This window comes from Cornus florida, unplaced genomic scaffold, assembly GCF_030987335.1.
Source record: "Cornus florida cultivar Cherokee Brave unplaced genomic scaffold, ASM3098733v1 CherokeeBrave_3.0.0_Hap2_Chr01, whole genome shotgun sequence".
Lineage (NCBI taxonomy): Eukaryota > Viridiplantae > Streptophyta > Magnoliopsida > Cornales > Cornaceae > Cornus > Cornus florida.
In genome coordinates, this window is record NW_026775571.1 from 65,282,491 (window position 1) to 65,303,261 (window position 20,771).

At 33.1% G+C, this 20,771-nt stretch overlaps 2 protein-coding genes across 5 annotated transcripts; one reads left to right on the forward strand and one right to left on the reverse strand.

The window, feature by feature from the left end:
- The first annotated feature begins 953 nt into the window (after positions 1-953).
- LOC132299103 (purple acid phosphatase 15-like) lies at positions 954-10,723 on the forward strand. 4 transcript variants are annotated; one of them, XM_059795571.1, is made up of 8 exons: positions 958-1,647; positions 2,549-2,740; positions 4,134-4,467; positions 5,846-6,063; positions 6,256-6,446; positions 7,319-7,603; positions 8,461-8,577; positions 10,024-10,723. In XM_059795571.1, the coding sequence occupies exons 1-8, from the start codon at positions 1,374-1,376 to the stop codon at positions 10,045-10,047; spliced, it is 1,635 nt and encodes a 544-aa protein (XP_059651554.1). In that variant the 5' UTR covers positions 958-1,373; the 3' UTR covers positions 10,048-10,723. The 4 variants fall into 4 exon arrangements, with proteins under 4 accessions (XP_059651567.1, XP_059651546.1, XP_059651554.1 ...); XM_059795578.1 differs by lacking the exon at positions 10,024-10,723 and adding an exon at positions 9,119-9,250; XM_059795563.1 differs by lacking the exon at positions 10,024-10,723 and having other exon boundaries at positions 957-1,647; positions 8,461-8,799.
- On the reverse strand, positions 9,484-16,226 carry LOC132299128 (PLASMODESMATA CALLOSE-BINDING PROTEIN 3-like). The gene is made up of 4 exons (XM_059795593.1): positions 15,363-16,226; positions 15,215-15,248; positions 10,704-10,973; positions 9,484-9,828 (listed from the first exon to the last, which is right to left on the reverse strand). The coding sequence occupies exons 1-3, from the start codon at positions 15,700-15,702 to the stop codon at positions 10,748-10,750; spliced, it is 600 nt and encodes a 199-aa protein (XP_059651576.1). The 5' UTR covers positions 15,703-16,226; the 3' UTR covers positions 9,484-9,828; positions 10,704-10,747.
- Between the last annotated feature and the right edge of the window lie 4,545 nt (positions 16,227-20,771).

Here is a 20,771-nt window from a genome sequence, read left to right on the forward strand (position 1 = left end):
ATTTAAGCCCTTAACATGAGTTCATTCCAACCAACTTGCAAGCTCATGATCAAGCAACATCAAACAACCTTAAAAAGCAACACAAAATACCAAACATACTTCAGTATATGAAATTTGAGTCATTAAAGTAAAGTTCATTCCATTAGCAATTTAGCACTATATATATATTATAAAGAATTTGTTTATTCTTTTATTCTTATAAAATTTTAAAATTTTATAACTTTTAACACTAAGAATGAACTAAGAAAACCTACTTTAATATGTATAAGTTTTACTAACTGGTTGTTGGATGACTATGTGTTGGCATATATATATATGTGTGAATGGATTGATTTGGTTTTTTAGTCCCTAGTTCATTAATTAATCCGGTCACTGCGAATTCATTGTTCATAAATTTGTAACCAAATCGTGAAGCTAACAATCGAATCTAATCTGTTCGAATCAAATTCAAGTATTGACAAATCAATTGAACACTTCAAAATGTTAATGTTAATGGAAGCAATAAAGACTTTCTCATTGGAATGAAAAAAAAATCACATAATATATATATTCACATGTTTATTCAATTTTAACAAATAAAATCGATTTTGATAAGGTTTCGATCCTTCTATAAACCTTTTTGATGATGCATTGCAATTAGACAAATTATAGGATTCCTTTTTAAGGTCCAATGGTAAAAGTGACCCAATCGAAGTACGATTTTGAGGGATTTTTTTAAAATGACAGAGAATTTTATGGTGCATTAATTTGAAGATTTGATGAGTTTTGAAAATTCATGCTCAGATGGAACAACTCTGGTGACTCCTATGTGATCCACAATAATGGAACTAACATGATCTAGTGGGAATTTTGAGGACTTCTAGGTAAAAACAACATAGGGAATGAAAATTGGTAAAACCAAAGAAAGGCAAAAACCCATAAATTGATGGAAATGTCAGACATCTTTGATTCTTATCATTGTCTCTCTTTAACCTAAAAAAAGCTGACACTTGGAAGGAAAAAAACATAAATACATAAATGAAAATAAACAACCAAAAAAAAAACAGAAAAACTTTCAAACACGCAACATTGCTGCTTTTCAGTTTGCAGGGTAACTGCCAGTAACCGTTCAGTGTCCGAAGGCCACCCCCTTCACACCATCCTCACCCTTCACAAACCTGCAAGTTGCCACCAAGCCTCTGTATCTCTCTCTCTGTGTATATATATATATATATATATGCGTGTGTATCTGTTTATATATATGCTTTAAGGAAACGCTAAAGGTCTCTTGTACACTTCTCTAAACCTTCTTTATCTCCACATTGGAGACTAATTCTATGTTTCGTTTTATTTATGGGTTTTGGGAATTTGTTTGATGCAAGTGAGCCCTAGAAATGGATTTTCATTTGAGGACTGTGAATGGACTTCCCCTTTTGCTGCTTCTAATTGTGACGAGCTTGGTCTTTGTTCATGGTGAAATTCCAACTACCCTTGATGGACCCTTCAAGCCTGTGACCGTCCCTCTCGATGACAGCTTCCGTGGGCACGCCGTCGATTTGCCGGACACCGATCCTCGGGTCCAAAGGACTGTTAAAGGGTTTGAGCCTGAACAGATTTCAGTTTCTCTCTCCTCAACTTATGATTCAGTTTGGATCACTTGGATTACAGGTATCCTTTTTTTTTGGTTTTTTTTTTTGGGGTATTCTTTTAATTTGATTGAAACTGATGAGAAAATGACCCAAAAAGTGGCAGATGAAATTGGATTTTTTGCTGGAACTTTTTGATCCGTGTATGTGTTTGTTTCTTTTCAAAAAAATAATTTTTTTAGCTTTTGAAACCAACAAAAAATGAATTGATGAGAAAGGGGTTACCTGTAATTTTAAAAATAAAATTACAGTTACCCTTTTTGGGGTGTATATATATATATATATATATATATATATTGGTATGCTTTTAATTTGATTATTTGATTGAATTTCATGAGAAAATGACCCAAAAAGTGGCAGATGAAATTGGGTTTTTGCTGGAACTTTTTGATTAATGAAATTTATGTATGTAATTGTTTGTTTTCAGAAAAATAAAATTACAGGTACCCCTTTTTTGGTATATATATATATATATTTGGGTATGCTTTTAATTTGATTATTTGATTGAAATTCATAAGAAAATGACCCAAAGAAATTGAGTTTTTGCTGGAACTTTTTATTAATGAAATCTATGATTGTGATTGTTTGTTTTCAGAAAAATAAAATTTATAGTTTTTGAAACCAACAAGACAAAATATGTGAAATCATGAAACTAGTGGAATTTATGAGTGATTGGGGGAAATCACCTCCTTCTAACCTAAGCTGGTATTTCTGATTTCAAAATTGTAAAACTGAAATGTGGAATCAATGAAAATTTGTTAGCTTGATGTTGATTTCTTAGTTTTTGCATAGTTCACAAAACAGAACAGAACATGTTGATTTATTTTAATGATTGGCATGTGAAAAAATTAAATTTAATAATATTTCACTTAGAATTTTGTTAGGATGGTGTTTGACAATGCGAAATTGGATTGCATTTGCAGGGGAATTCCAAATTGGAGACAACATAAAACCATTGAATCCTGAAACAGTTGCAAGTGTTGTCCATTATGGGGTGTCACAATTCCCATTGATTCAACAAGCCGAGGGTCAGTCTCTAATTTACAATCAACTTTATCCTTTTGAAGGCCTCCAGAACTACACTTCTGGAATTATACACCACGTCCGTCTCACAGGTATGATTATCAATATATATATACATATTTTCTTGATTATAATACATCTATTATCAGGATTAAATTTCCTTAAAAACAGGTTCAAGGTTTTTGTCTTAATTTAGTTGTGACCACTCCTATCCTTAAATCTTCAAAGGGCAATATTTACAAAAAAATGTAACAAACAAGGGCATACTAAGGTTAGAACAGGTTCAATGTCATAGTTTTCAGCGATTAGGCCTTTTAAAGACCCTATGTGAAAGATCCACTATGAACCATTCACGTAACATAGTCTTCTGAAATTCTTCACATCCCATTTAGAATGACTATTGTCTGGAAAAATCTGAATGTTTCCCTGAGTATTATGGTATAGCAAACTTGTTCACAATCAAAAGAATTCAAAGAAATGAATCGGCCATGTAGGTTCTTTGGTTTTTCCCCAACTGCGGGGACAAAGGCACCAATTTGGTGCTTCCAAACATAGCTTATAAATAAGATTTCTACTGAGTTAGGATGGGTTTTGGGGCCCTGTGAGGCTCCTGGATATGGTACCATAATAAACTCCATGAATTCTTATACTCCTTTTCTAGTCGGTATTTTCTTCTCTCTCACTTTGTCGGCTTACCTATGACCATGTTTCTTCAAAGCATTAACACAAAAAGCTGCTGCAAAACACCATAATCATTGCCTAAAACAAGAGGTTGATACAATAATAGGGTTCTTGTTTTAAATTTTTATCAGAAAGGGATCCTTTTCCTAGTTTTTTGAAAGAAGCAAGCAACCTGCGAAAGTATGAAAAAGTTGGGTTTTCATCTTACAAAATTCTACAAGTTCCTTCGGCATGTTCTTTCTTTTAGGTTAATAAATGATAAGAGATTCTTGGAATTTGATTTCAGTTTCAGAGTCCTTCATTCATGATTTCCCTTGAAGGAACAAAAACCTCCTGATTTGACACCTTAGTAATCTGATCAATTAAACACCTCTTTTTCCTCTTCACTGCATAATTTCTTAGGGAAAATTAATATGCTTGTCATTAGGATTTTTGTGCAGGTTTATTATAGTAATATTCATTTGACTTTCTTTTACTTTTTTTGAGCAGGTTTTTACATTCGGTACAAGTGGAATTGTGCATGAATTATACATTTTGTTTACTTATAACTCATTGCTTATGAACCATAAATTAAAATTTTACAAACTTCTCCTGATGTAGATCTATCTGTAGTGATACGTATTTCATATAATATTTTCTTGACATTCCTGCAACTTAATTGACTTCTTTCGAGAATAAACGATATCAAATTTGAAAATGAAAATGAATTAAATAACAGAATGAGATATGTCCTGCTTGTTTATGAATTTACATTATCAACTTCTGATTGCCTTTAGTTAATATCTCTATCACATTCTCTTGCAGGGTTGCAACCTGACACAGTATACTATTATCAATGTGGAGATCCTTCTATACCAGCAATGAGTGATATCTATTATTTCAAGACTATGCCTATTTCTTGTCCCAGGAGTTACCCAAATAGAATAGCAATTGTGGGAGACCTGGGTCTTACATACAATACAACTTCAACAATCATGCACTTGATGAGCAACCATCCTGATCTTGTTCTATTAGTTGGGGATGTATGTTATGCTAACATGTATCTCACAAATGGAACTGGATCTGATTGCTACTCTTGCTCGTTTTCACAAACTCCAATACACGAGACCTATCAGCCTCGGTGGGATTATTGGGGAAGGTAAACGTCAAACCTTTTTCTCTTTTAGAATGAATTTGTTTCTTTGCAACATTTGGTGCAGTGAAATGACAAGCTGTAAGAAATTTTTGGTGCAGTGAAATGACAAGCTGTAAGAAATTTTGGGCTTGTTTGGTTCAGTTTTCTGAGAATAGTTATCAGAGAGTTGGAAATCAAAAAACTGTACAAAAACTTGTGAGATTATCAGTTAAAGAAATGGCTGTTTTTATACAACTGACTTTAAAGTTCTCTAAATAGTTTTCTGTTTTATTAGTTCTTTACAATTGTTTTTGGGAAACAGAACCAAACAAGCCCCTTTATTTCTCAGTTAATATAACTGTGCAGGTTTTGGAGGGAAAACTGCTGTTCCAGCTTCATAAGATCATATTGGTGATTAGACCAGTTGAACCATAAAACTATATTGTAGATAACTAGATAATTTTTTGACAAAATTGGAAAAAAAATCTTAAAACAACAAGAGAGAGATCTAAGGTTTTGAAATTGATTTGCATCTGGTTTAGAGCATGCATAAATAATTTGAAAGATTGACTGCAAAAGACTTTTGAGTTATTAAGATGGGTAACTTCTTGAATTATTATATAAGGAGAATTTTGAGGGATATGTGCCAATTCATGTCTTAATAATCAGTTTCTTTAAAACTATATTTTCAAGTTATTGATGCCTTGAAATTGACAAGGTCCTTAACAGTTGGTGATCTTGGTATTGACTTGTGTTGAGTTGTGGCCTGAAATTTGCTTTCGGCCAGAATCGCGTTTTGACCTGGTACTCTTGACCCCAGTCGGGGACTTTATGTGGATTTTGACCCCCTTTTTTGTCTTACGAGTCTTGGACTTGGATTCTAGTCTCTATCGTAACCCGATATATAAGGGTGCTAGGTTTATTTTATTTATTTATTATTATTATTATTTTGTACCTTGTCAAGAAACACACTCACACCCCCACTTGCTCTTATGGGGATTTGGCCCTCGGCCTTCTACTTTGAAAGGTGAGGAAGTATCACTAGGCTACAACATTTGTTTGCTAGGGTTTATTTTGTTCTAGAGAACACTAATCGAGATATAGAGTCTGAGAAAGACCAAAGGGGTACCGGGGTTAGGACTTGAGAGACTTGTAATCTCCTTTCTTCTTTGCATAGTGAGAGCTTTTCACGGATCTTCACCGTGGACGTAAGCTATAAGCCGAACCACGTTATTCTTTGCATTTTATGGGTGTGGATTTTTTTGTTTTCTATTAATTTCTTGATTATGTTTGTGCTTTTGCCATGGGTGTCATAATGTGTCTGACCAAACTGAGCATTACTTTTTATGACAGCTTCTATTTCAGTTATCTCATGCGTATACCATTGGATACAAATTTCCAGGTTCATGCAGCCTCTGGTGTCCAATGTTCCAATAATGGTGGTGGAAGGGAACCACGAAATAGAATTGCAGGCTGGGAATCTGACGTTTGCAGCTTACGGTTCTAGGTTTGCATTTCCATCTGAAGAAAGTCTATCTTCATCAACATTCTATTATTCTTTCAATGCAGGAGGCATTCATTTCATAATGCTTGGTGGCTACATTGCTTATAACAAATCAGGTAAAGTCACATAATTATGCTTTCTTCCATCTATCAACCTTATATATATGTATGTGTATGCAATTTACCCATTTGGATTGTAGGTCATCGCGTATTTGTCTTGCTATTTTTAATCAAGGAAAGAACACTTTCACAAATTTTGTCGATGCATACTTTAAATGTAATGAGATATTTATTTTTTTATTTTTTCAGCGGATCAATACAAATGGTTGGAGAGAGATCTGGCTAACGTTGACAGGAAAGTGACTCCATGGTTGGTAGCTACTTGGCATCCACCTTGGTATAGCAGCTACAAGGCACATTACAGAGAAGCTGAGTGCATGAGGGTAGCTATGGAGGAACTACTCTACAAATACGGTGTCGACATAGTCTTTAATGGACACGTAAGTGTTCATTGTTTTGGGGTTTTGTTATTAGCTTTTTCCTAAACATGCATTTTGTTTTTGATATATTAACCAATAAGTGAATAGCATGCCAGGAAAATGACTAGAAATTTGTGGATAATACTAAACTAATCTATTAACTAATAAGCCCTTTCTTAATTTACATCATAAATTAGAAAAGAAATATCATAAAGACCTCAAAATTGACACTAACTAGTTTAGTAACTGCGAATATCCAATTTGACTCCTAAAACCCTATACCCTTTTTGGAAAGGAAGAAAAAAGGAGCAGTAGTAACCTAAAATGAAAATCATGAAAATAAATTAAAAATCATATAATAGTTTTGAATTACTGACAGTTTTGGTCTGCATCTCTCCCACTTGGAAAATCTATTTAAGTTTCTTTCTTGTTTCGTGGTGGAATCTTCTTCCTGATGCAATAATAGTTAACATTGTTCTTTTCAAGTAATTTCAGATATACATATATATATATATATATATATGTATTGTTTTGCTTCAGTCCCAACTGATTTACAAAACTAAGTAAAGGAGGACTATATATCTATATATATATTGTTTTGCTTCAGTCCCAACTGATTTACAAAACTAAGTAAAGGAGGACTATATATCAGATGGGATTTTTTCTCATTGAATATCCATCGTTACCTTTTTCTTTGTTTGGATCATCAATCCAGAAATTAGCATCTTTTTAACTTATAATTTTCAACTACTGTATAAATATGATGAACTTTTCATCTATTTTTCGCTCTACCTATGCAAGTTCTTGATACAAATCCTTTTTTTGCTACCTTTCTGACAAAGTACATGCATAGAGCAGTTGATAGTATGGTTTTCTTTGGCAAAAACCAACAGGTTCACGCGTATGAGAGGTCAAACAGAGTATATAACTACACCTTGGATCCCTGTGGTCCGGTTTATATCACAGTTGGCGATGGTGGTAACCGAGAGAAGATGGCAATTCCACACGCTGATGAACCTGGTAACTGTCCCGAACCATCTACGACACCGGATGAATTTATGGGTGGCTTTTGTGCATACAATTTTACATCAGGGCCAGCAGCTGGTAAATTCTGTTGGGACAAGCAGCCCGATTATAGTGCATACAGGGAAAGTAGCTTTGGCCATGGAATTCTTGAGGTACCCCCTCTCCCCCTCTCATGCAAGCAAAAACAACATTTTAGCGGTTGGATCATCGGATGATTCTCAGTCAATTAGTTTTTAGTTATGGATGCTTTCATGAGATTACTGTCTTATTTATTTTTTAAACCCATTTTGTTCCTATTGGGATATGAAGTCTGCATTTTCCACTCTAGAGGTAGTTGGAAAATTGGAAATACCATTGGATTATTTTTATCATTTTTACTTGATAATGATACACTAAGAAGCACGGACACTTTTTGTGGGAGTGTCATGACGGTGTCGGAACTTAGACACACGTGAGACATGACTCGGACACGTTACACAGCTAGAAATGTATTGATATATTTTTTTTTCCCTTGGTTGGACACAGCTGGAACACAACATAGACACGGTGAAGACACGACACAAACACGTTTGAGACACCTTTAGGATACGGCGGGTAGTTTTGTAATTAGTGTTATTATTTTTTAGAAGAATGTTATCCGGATCCAATTTTACAATATATTATGGGTTAATTAGAAAATTAATTTGAATTTTTAGAAAATAAAAAATAATAAACATCTAACTCAAGTTCCAACTTTCAAACTAGTAATTTCACTCATGACAATGTGAAGATAATGAACCAAAAATATTCTATACATATAATAATAATGATATATTATATTATTATTTTTTGACATATCCCCTACCGTATTCATGTCTTAAATTTTGAGACAAAACATATCCGTATCGTATTGTATCCGTGTTCCTTACTTTCTAGATGATGCACCTTCTCTAGTAGCTCATAAATTTGTCTGTTGGACTTATTGTTTGCATTTAGCACTACAAACTAATGAGCCATATGTGATGCGCAGGTGAAAAATGAGACACATGCTCTGTGGTCATGGCACCGGAATCAGGACATGTACAACAAGGTTGGAGATCAGATTTACATTGTAAGGCAGCCTGACAAGTGCCCAGTTGAAGCAAAGGTAATTAACACTAGTAGTTTCTTGTGACCACTATCAGAATTTTTTTTCCGATAATTGCCTGATACATGTGAGACGAAGGACTACATGTGTCCGGTGGTAAATTATTGAATATTATAAGAGGCCCAACATTACCATCGTTCGTCAAAAAAAAAAGAAGAAAACTATTAGTCATATTTTTTTTTTCATTTATAATAAATATGCTCTCATACCAACTTTTGTTCTCATGGAGACTTGAATTCTCGACCTTCTATTTTAGAAAGCGAGAAAGTACCTGCCACTAGGTCACAAGACCGTTGGTAAAATACAAGTAGTCATGCTTGAACCTCAATTTGCACTTGAAAAGCATTGCCAACCCTATAGGGTGAATCAATTAGTCTTGGTGCCTGCACCTCAAGAAGTTAGAGCCAATCATTTGGTCAGATACATTGTCATAAAAAAAATAAATAAATAAATAAAAGAATTACATTTGGTATTTATTTTCTCCCCTATAATTCACTCAAGTGATTGTGTAGTTATGCCTTGGTTTCCTTCTCTTGTTAAGGTTTTCACAAAACTGGAAGCTTAGAACTAAGCATGGGTGCTATTTAGAAGATTGTAAAGCAGCAGATTTTACAAGTGCTGTTTAACATTGAGCTGTTTGTAGAATTAATATATATATATATATATATATATATATATATATATATATATATATATATCCAATAATAATTTCAATAAATAGATTGTTGAATAAAACTTGCATATTTCCGACACAATTGTTTATGTGCCCATTGGTGATTGGTCCCGAGACCATGTAATAACTTCCTCAAATTCATCATTCAAACATAGCAATAAATAAATATCTATTTTGCCTAAAAAAACAAATCAAATATCACCTCTATATTAATAATAAAACTAACAACCTGCTTCTCATATTGAAATTGCTCGTGCCTTTAACCATAATGTTTACAATAAATACACTCGCACACCCACTTTTGAAATTGCCTCTGTATTAATAATAAAACTAACAACCAACAACCTGCTTCTCAGATTGAAATTGCTCATGCCTTTAACCATGATGTTTACAATAAATACACTCGCACACTCACTTTTGTTCTTAATGGAAACTTGAACCCTCGACCTTTTACTTTCGAAAGCGAAAAAGTACCTACCACTAGGTCACAAGACTATTGGTAAAATACATGTTTGAACCTCAATTTGCACTTGAAAAGCATTACCAACTCTATAGGGTGGATCAATTAGTCTTGGTGCCTGCACCTCAAGAAGATAGAGCCAATCATTTGGTCAGATACATTGTTATAAAATAATAATAATAATAAAACAAAAAAGGAAAAAAAAAAAAAAAAAAAGAAAGAAAAGAATTACATTTGGTATTTATTTTCTCCCCTATAATTCAGTCACTTGAGTGATTGTGTAGTTATGCCTTGGTTTCCTTCTCTTGTTAAGGTTTTCACAAAACTGGAAGCTTAGAACTAAAGCATGGGTGCTATTTAGAAGAATGTAAAGCAGCAGATGGGGCATCAAAGTGAGCATTTGCTTTTGGTTATTGCCTTCTTTTTACAAAGTGCTGTTTAACATTGAGCTGTTTGTAGAATTAATATATATATATATATATATATATCCAATAATATTTTCAATAAATAGATTGTTGAATAAAGCTTGCACATTTCCGACACAATTGTTTACGTGCCCATTGGTGATTGGTGCTGAGAACATGTAATAACTTCCCCAAATTCATCATTCAAACATAACTATAAATAAATATCTATTTTGCCTTAAAAAACAAAGCAAATATCACCTCTGTATTAACCAATAAAACTACCAACCTGTTCCTCAGATTCAAATTGCTCACGCCCTTGACCTTGATGTTTATGGACAAAATAAACAATTGAATTGGACATTGGATTTAATTTGTTGAAAGCCTAAAAATTTTTAATGTTAAATGAGTTTAAGATTAGCTCAAATCGAGCACGTCTAGCTAAATGAAGTTCGCTGAACCAGCCAGTTTAAAATCTGCTAACAACTCTTTTAACACACCAGAAGAGAACAAAAGCAAAAAATCAAATGGTATTCTAGGAAGCTAACAAAAGAAGACTCCATCCAATTTCTAACAAAACTGTACTAACCTAGTCATGAGACGATGCAATTTCTTTTCGAAGACCTACATGGGTTAGCATATGAAGGATAGAACAAGAAAGAGAGAGACGGGAACAAAGATTGCTGTAACTAAACGCCCAGGAGAAGCTTTAGAAGAATTGTTTCCGTCTGGTATTACGGGTCCAAAGCCTGGTGTCAATCCTCCAGTGCCATAGAGTGGTGTCGTGGCGCCTCCAGGTGTTGGTGGCGCATTCACTGTCGGTGTTGTGGTGGGAGTGGTGGGTGACCCTCCAGCCGTGCTGAAAATTAGAACCATTAAGCATTGTCAGAAAAAAACAGCAACACTTTTTCAAATATCTTAAAACAAACATTATATGGTTTAGGATTAAATTATACCGAACTTAAAGATTAGACCTGTTTGGAAGTGATTTTCATTGAAAACGCGATGTTGTATTCTTTCAATTCGGGAAGCCAGTATAACAAATTTGGATATTAAATGGATTTGCCACTCCTTCCCTAGTAGAGGTCATATAGTGTGGGAACTAGATAGTTAGTGAAGCACGGATACGGGACACCGGTATGACACGACACGAAGATACGAGAAATTTTAAAAAAATAAAACACAGAAACGACAAAAATACGGTAATAAAATAATAATATATATATTTTTATTATATATAAATTTTTATTTTTATTTAATTTTTTATTTATATTTAAATTAGGTTAACCAAATAATTCCTACTACTCTTAAAAAAATATATATAAATCATAAGTTCAAATTTTATTAAAATATAAATTTATATCCACGCTATCATTATAAGTTATAACCAAACATAACATGTATGATTTTTAATTTATTTCTTTTTTTAACACACCTTTTAAGATGATAAGGCAAGAAATCACAATTCTATCCCATTTCTGATTTCACTTTCCACGCGTGGTTCACGTCTCTTCAGTCTTCATCATCTACTCCGCCTCTTCTCCGGCATTCAATCAAGCATTCAATCAAGCCAAAAGATCTGATGAAGCTTTGGATAGAAAATAAGAGGTTGTTCCTCTTGTTCGCCGGTAAAGCCAACACCCACAGAAGATCTTACTCTTAATCTTTTTTAGATTTCTAGATCACTAGCATATATATACACACACATTATTACACACATTCATTCTTCTTTGTCTTTTCAAAAAAAAAAAAAAAAACCGAACAAGCATGTCTCCGCCGTATCCTCAGCGTGTCGCCTACGTGTTTGGCGTATCCTTTGCCGTGTCCGACCTTGAAAAAAATAATAAAAAATTGGACACGTGCCGTGCCAGTGTCAGACACGTGTCCGACACTGGCACGGCACCCCTTATGGGCGTGTCCATGCTTCATAGGTTATACCACGTGTTCGACACTGGCACGGCACCCCTTATGGGCGTGTCCGTGCTTCATAGGTTATACCCCATAGTAGTGTGAACTTATCTTTCCTCCAACTACTCACCGGACAATTTGCTCTAGTGAGGAATTTAGGTCATGGCAGGTCATAGGTTGCTCTAATAGGCGGTTAGCTGACCACAATTGTCATTGGCCCAATGTTATTTATTAACACTTGTGGAGCTTGTGGTTGCTGCTTCAATCAACTCCCACCAAAGAAAAGGAAAAAGTTGTGCCTATTATTTCCAAAATATTGGTGTGTCTCTAAACTGCCCTCCTAACCTGTAATCGGGGGTAACTTGAACTAAGCAATTACGTATGGATCGGAAGAGAACGGGCTCGCAGGTAAGCAGTTTCATGTCTTAAAATGAATGTAAGTAGAGCTATCAAGCTTTGACCTGCCTTAAAACTGGAAACAGACACCACTTCTTGTGTAAAATCTAAACATTTGAACGACTCCAACCGGAACCAACCAAGTCTAGATTGGAACTTATTAACAACCATCTATTTCAAAAACTGAAGCTGGGTGTAACTTTAATATTTAAATCTTTCAACATGCCCCCTCACGTGTGGCCTTCGTATTGTCAAGTGTGAGGTTTGAACACGTGTGCCTGGGTAATTACAAATTTACTTTTCAACTAAAACCAACACAATCTCTTGGTATCCTAATATTGACAGAGTTCTTGGATATTATGAGGAAAAAGAAAGAATACGAGAGGATAGTATTTACAACTTCTTGTGTTTGGATAAAATAAGAATGCGAAAATAATATATTGGTAAACTTCATTGTATTTGGAAGAGATAAAGGAGAGAAAATAAAAAAAGAAAAGAAAAGATTATTTTATGTTATAAGCATATACAAATACGAGATACGAGACTCAAAATTGGGACAAGCTCCTCTAGCCCAACCTTATAAGAGTGCTAGGGCAAGTATCATTGATACTTGTTGTGATTGGTAGAAAAATTGTGAACAGTAGTAATCGTGTTCAACCAATCAATGTGATTTTCATTTTATTTCAGAGTTGTGATTGATTGAAAAACAATTGCACCAGTTCGCAGACGCTCGGATTGGTTTTTCAACCGATCACAATAACAAGTGTCATCGATGGCAAGCGGACCGCACCTCTGCATGGTAGCACTGCCTCTAATACCACTATTACTAGGCTAGTTTCACAAGGACCACAACCAAAATACTAATCAATTCTGTGTACTGCAACCAACTAAGAAATCCAAGATCACATGTAGTTGAGTTCAGAACACATCTATGCGCACTTGTTAAAATCAAACTTCAAAAATAACTTCTAAAATCAAAACAGTCTTCTGATTTTGGAATGTCAAGAAATAAAAATTGTAAGGATTCCCGATTCATGTATCAGAAGTTCAGAACTCTTTAAAAATGTAATTGAAATTGTCAAATGACAAATAAATCCCTCAATAATATGATACCACAAAAGTTATCCTGTCCCAAAAAAAGATGTCATGTTTCCCTTTTTGGTTTGTCCCAAAATAGTTATCCACTTTCCTTTTTCAAATAATATATTTTATATCTTTTCATATATGTCTTTGGAGTTTAAAATTTCAAACTTGAATATAATGACAAATTAGTAACTTTCCAAGGAGACAAGACATGTCCCACATGTTCCCTTAAAAATTCCTACTCCCCAAAAGCAACATCTAATTTGGGACAGAGGGAGTATTATTTTTTCACATATCAAAATAGAAGTTTCAGGGTCCAAGTCACGTGGAGAAAGTAGGTGTGTGAGTTTATCACCAAGATAAAATAATAATAATAATAATAATAATAAATAAATATGGCTAGTGTTTTTTTTTTTAGTATAAAAAAGGCAATGTTTAATTCTAAGGTGGTGTCTAATGAAACATAGGGTCTCTGAATTGATTTCTCTTCTCCTAAGTGCAAACCTCTCTGAATTGATTTCTCTTCTCCTAAGTGCAAACCTCTCTGAATTGATTTCTCTTCTCCTAAATGCAAACATGTAGGAGTGTCTTGCACGAATTCCATAAATTAGTTAAAGCAGACACTGTGATTTATCAAAACTAGGCAGTGTTTGTTCGTTATACTGGTTCAAATTTTTTTTTTTTTGCTGGCACCGGAACTCCCTGGTAGGGCCCTTAGGATCCATATCAGACTGCAAATTGGGATGCCGCCGACGCTCCGCACTCGGTAACAATTTCAGTTGAAGATATAAAAGGATTTGATGCAAAAGATTTGCCTTGTTAGACGTGTCCTTTCACGTCAATTTACTCACATAGTCCACTGCCCAATGTCATTGCTGTCAAGTTGCTAATACGTACTACTTTCAGCCCAACATCATAACTCATAAGCCTTGGGATTATGTCCTCTACAGAAATCTACTCTGTATCAAACGGTCAAAATTTAAAGAACCAAAGACAGATTTGAAACTGATGAGTACTGGCATTACTTGAAAAGCGAACGGTCTAGATCCAATATGCCGATCAGACAACTCAATCCCTCCCACGCATGAAGACACGTGTAAAAAATCCACAATAGCAACAATACACGAGAAAGCAAACGCTTTCACACATAACGCCTCACGAGAAGCGCTCTCTCCCAGTATATCTAATACATATACATATATATAGATATACTAGTTGGAAGGATATATATATATATATATATATATGTATAGCCATATAGGGCATGTTCGGCAATGTTACTGTTTTGCAATTTTTCATTCCATATGAAACAAATATTTGTTGTGCTTCAATTTATTCCGAAGCATACACATGTTTTGCAGAAAATAAAGTCTACTATTTGTAATAAAAAAATTTTATTTACATTGCATTGGATTTGTTTTATTTTAAATATTGCTACAGTTGTAAACTAGTATAGCTATATTAGCAAAAAGAGTGACCATCTTTTTCTTGTTTTTTTAATTTGGGCTTTTCTTTCTTTTACTTTTTTATTTATTTTAAAGGATAAGTTATTGTGCAAAATCAAAACAAACAACAGATAAAATAAAAAAAATGGTTGCAAACATGCCCTAAACTTTAAAAACACCCATAAAAGTATAAAAAAAATTAAAAAAACACTTAAGTATGGTTAAATAAATAGATGAAATTGAAGACAATAAAAAGAAGGGCGCATACCTTAGAGATGATGGATAATCACAAGATCCATAACCTAAAAAATAAAAACAAAAAAACATGTAAGAGAGTAAATAATATATGTATGCACATATATATATATATATATATATTTGTAGAGAGAGAAAGTGTAGAGAGAGAAACACTAAACTGGGATCAGTTCTAGCAACGGTGGCAGTGCCAGAGAAGTCACAAGCCCCAGGGGCTTGGGCCTTGCGCTGGTAGAAACTGTTGAAGGCATAGGAAGCGTGTGCTTGCACCGTGTTTGGCAGGAAACACAACCCGGACGACTGAATGGGTGTACAGTCCGCCCCTGCCCCACAGGCGTAGTCCATAGCAGTCTGCAATGCCACGTCGCTGGCCTCACTCCTCGACACGCACCACGTCGCACTCTCCAACGTCTCACCGCAGGTGATTATAGATAAACCCACCACCACTATCGCCACCTTCGCCACCACCTTGGACAGTAGTACCGATGACGATGATGCCATGGCCTAACGAATGTTGTTATATGGTGTGGTTGGTACCTTGCAACTTACAACTTGGTTGGTAAAGCTAGAGAGAGGGTAGAGAGAGAAAGTTGTCTAGGTTCTAGAGAGAGAATCAAGGTGGGGAGTTCTTGTTTTTTCTTTTCTTCTTTGCTTTTTCTTTTCTGTTCTTTTTTATGGATATTTGTATTCTGTTTTGAATAAATGTTTTAGTTCAGTTTGTTACTTTATTTATAGTGGCAACCCCAAGGTTCGTTCGGCCAGAATTGGGACGGTTCAGAATGTGTATGAAAGTACAGTTTTGCCCTCGTAATTTTAGATTAATTCAAAGAAATAATGTGGTTTTGAACGGATATACTATTTGCATTGAGAGATAATGAATAAGGGGTATTTTTGTAATTGAATCAACAATATTCTTATATGGTAATACATACAAATCGGGGTTCATGTATCGTTACTTTTATTAAAGATTTCTTTAATTAATTAATAAGAGAAATTGACAAAAAAAAAAAAAAAATCCTAAAAAAAGAGAAAAGTAACTGCCAAAACCAATTAATACCATTAATATAATATTAGGGTAGGAAATTTAAAAAGAAAAATTATATTTAAGTAAAGTTAGGAATTTTAAATAACAAATTTGTTTATTTTAAAATTTTATTTTTTGTTTTGGTTGGATTAAATAAAATAATTAATTACCAAAAAATAATTACATTGGGAACCATATATTTAAGTCACATAAAGCGAAAGCGAAAGTGGGAGTGAGAGTGAATTCAAGAGATAGAGTGAGAAAGCGACAAAAATAAGCGAAAACAAAAGTGGGAGTGAAAGCGAATTCAAGAAATAGAGTGAGAAAGCGACAAAAATAAGTGAAAAATAATGGAAATACGAGTGAAAGTGCATTCGAATCTCACACTTCGCGCACTCGGAGTGTAAGACCAAAACCTATTAAAAGGATCGTATGACTTAGTGTATACCAATTTATTATTTAGGACTCTCAAGTATAATTTTTTCAATAATTTATTATGTGAGCATCCAAAAAAATGAGTGAATAATAATAATAATAACAACAATAGGAAGTAAATGCGGTGGGATTTGGTGTTTTTATTTTATTTTAAAATTGAGTGAGATAGACAAGTAATCTGTATTGTACTATACATGGTGCATGTTCGTATTTATTTATTTTACTAAGATAATATTAAAAAATAAGAATTTAAATTATGCATGTGTATATGATTTTAATTGAAAAATGCCTTTATTTTTAAAGGAGATGATATTTAAAATGGGAATTTAAATTATGAAGATCGGAAGATATGTTCGTGCATGGTGAAAATCGATTAATTAAGTTTTTTTTAATATTAATTAAAAAATGCCGATTCCGGTGCAGTCTAATACAACATCAAAATTAATGTCAAATAGATTATATAGAATAAATGATACCCATCTAAGATGTTTAATGCTTAGACTAATAAATATAACTCATAAAATACATTAGAGGTAAGTTTGGCAAATGTAAATTAATGTCAATTTCTGTTTCACGAAAGTCATTAGTGGTAAGTTTGGTAAATGTAAATTTTTGGGAAAACTACACTTGGCCTTGGACGTCAATAATTTGTCAAATCACGTAAATCTCATGAAATCTTAATGTACAACCACCCATATTTAAGAAAAATACCATTAATCAATGTTTGTTACGAGATTACATTACGATTCTATTGTAATAAAAGGGCTAGTCCAATATATAAAGATTATTTTTTATTTCGAATTGATAACTTTCAGGTCATAACAAAACAACTAAACGAGAAGACCCACCCACAACATTCTATTCTCATAGACAAGGAAAATAATACTACTATAGAAAAAGTTGGTTTGAATGAGTCTTTCATAAAATCTAACATATGAAAACAATGTTTTAAAAAAAAAAAAAAAAAAAAAAATACTCGATTTCAAAGGAATGCTCCTTTTTCTATTCTATAAAAATTAATTTTATTTTAGTGGTTCTTGGAATTGTTTTATATAACAAAATCAAACAAGATTTTTTTCTCATTAATGTTATGGTAGCTAAAATTAATCTATTAGGAAATATGGTTTTAGAAATGAAGTAGAACTAAAATTTATTCCTATTTTACTTGATTCCATATGTAAAATTGGAGTGAAAATTCATAAGACATAATAAATGACATGGATTTCAGAAGTTCACAATGCACATTTATATTATGAGTTAATTAAAAAAATAATATAAAATATTAGAAAACCAAAACTACAAACATCTAACTTGAAGCTCCAATTAGTAAGTTTATATATAATAATATGGATAAAATGAGTAAAATTTCATTTGTATATATATGATAATATAATATATCATTATTCTTTCACGTATTTTTATTGTAAATTTATCGCATTTTGTATTGTGTTGTACTTATATTTTGTGTCCGCACTAACTTAGCCGCCTCACACTCGGTCATTGCTAGTTATTAGAATTGATCACCAAACAATTTTTCATGATGGTCACCTTCAATTGCAACTCATCAACTACATTCTTATGTTTTTATTTTTTATTTTTTCTTATTTTATTATTTTTATCATTGAACACATCGATACCACCCTTCCATCTTATTATTATTGAAGCATTTGTATTTTTCTCAATGAATTGACATTGATATAATTTTTTTTTTCTATTTTTAAATTTATGTGCCAAGTTGAAAAGTATATTCCTCGTGGACGTTAAAGAATAATAGGGTAACTATTTATACTTTTCATAACCACCTATATTTGTCATAAAATTTTCTTACAAAAAATAAATAAAAAATTTAATTTCTAGGAAAAGCTTTTGTATAGTAAATTTCATGTTATTCAAATAAAAAAATAATTATTTTAAATTTGTTTTTAAAGTATGAAAAACATTCATACTAATTAAATACACAATAAAATATTTATTTTCTTTTCTTCACTTCACTTTCTTTTTCTTTCACTTTTCACTACTAATATTCATTTAACCAAAATTGTGCCTAGTAGAAACTTGAATGATTCCATCCTAAATGTTCCACAATAAACCGCAACCCTGGGTAGGAAATCTCTTCCAAAATGCAGATCTTAATCGTGTAGTCCGGATTCAACCTTCAAATTGGTTGAGAATACACTTCTCGAATGTTGATTGAAAAAAAAAAGAAACAAAAAAAAAAATGTAAGAGTATCATACCGAATATATAAAATCTCTCCCGAAACTATGCAGTGTAGTCCAAATAAATAGAGAAAGAAAACTTATTATCCAAAAATGAGAAGAACATAACTTGTACAAATAGAGGATAACTGATACGAGAAAGAGAAAACATAAGGAGGAGGAAACAAAAAGTTACAAGTAAAAAGATAAGAGATTAATAAAAAATATTGCTAGAAAATTATTTTTTTTTAAAAAAAAATTCAATTTATGAATATATATTTTTTTGACTATTGGTTCCATTTTGGAAAAGATATATCATTATTACCTTGATAAAAAATTAAAAAAATTATTAAATTAAAAAATTTGGCGAGCTTCTACAAATTACAAAATAGGATTATCAAAAACAAAATAGAAAAGTAATTTTAGTAACTCAGAGTAGTTATAGCTTGTCGTTAACAAGTGACAATTAAAAATCTTATCATATATGATATCACTGTTATTATTCATATAATTTTCTCATTTTTCTCTCTTAAATTCATACACGAGTGTATGCAACCGAAGTAACTATACATTGAGGTAAAAATTGCAAAAAATAAGGATTACTATAATAATGAACTAAATTTTTTTTTTTTTTCAAGAAGACACATGTTAAATTTATTCCAAACTCTATTTTTAGGTCAATAAATGAATGTTTATTTTATTATTATTATTTTCTTTTTAGATGTCAGTTATGTTTATTTACAAAATAACTATTTTTGAGGAGCCATAAATAAGAAATTTGAAGATTTTTTGAGGTGACATGGCCCAAGCCCCGCCCTCTAGCTCCGCCCAGTCCCAAGCCCAACAAAATTGGAAAATGGGAAACTCAATGAAAAATGGGATTTGATTAGTCGGGTCGAGTTCGAGTTGGCTAGCGCCAATTTACACTTCAACAACTATGAGAGCCGGGCGAGGTGGGTTGAGACGAGAAATTATTACATGGTCCCAATCAATTACAAGATAACATGCAAGCAAAAATCTGTATAAAGTTGACACATTTACTTGTGTGTCGAATTGTAATTGTCCGAGATCATGTAGTCTCTCGACCTATGCAAAAATATCTCGAGTTGGGATCCTTTTAAGTCTATAAATGCCAAGCAGAATGCGAGTGTCTCACTCCAAGGGAGAAATTATTATATGGTCCAGGATTATGTGATCTCGGTCAATCACAATCCATGTTAAAAACAGAATAAAGCTAACATATTTGCTTGCATGACAGATTGCGACTGGAACCATGAGTGGTGCACTTGTAAATGGTTAATGAAGATGGGAAACTATTGGTCCTCAATAGAGGATGACATCAGGCAACTAGTAAAGAAATATATGCAATTTCAATCACATGGGAGTGTCTAGGTTTACATGATCACGGCCAATCACAAGACAACACGCTAGCAAAAAATTGAATAAAATTGACACATTTGCTTGATTGATTAGCCGGGACTATGTAATAATTTCTTGTTTCATGAGGGTCATGCAGGTTTGGCGCCCGAAGAGTTTTATTTCTGATAACAAAGTGGCATCCACAAACCTAAATTAGGATTGTAAGCATAGTGGTGCACTAGGACAAGAAAGTTGGAGCAGAACAGCTCTCCATAGCACTATGGGCATATCAAATCACAACCAGCTCACCAAAAGGTGAAATTTTTTAATGGTTTAGGACTACATGGTGCCGACCAATCACAACTCCACACGCAAGCAAATGTATCAGCTTTATTCAGTTTTTAACTTGTATGTTGTGTTGTGATTGGCCAGGACCATGTAATAATTTCTCAACAAAAAGGATCTACACCCTCCTTGATTTATGGTATAGATATAGCCCCAACATTAACAAGGAGGACACACACAAGTGGAATAATGAAGTGAGCTTCAAAGCTAA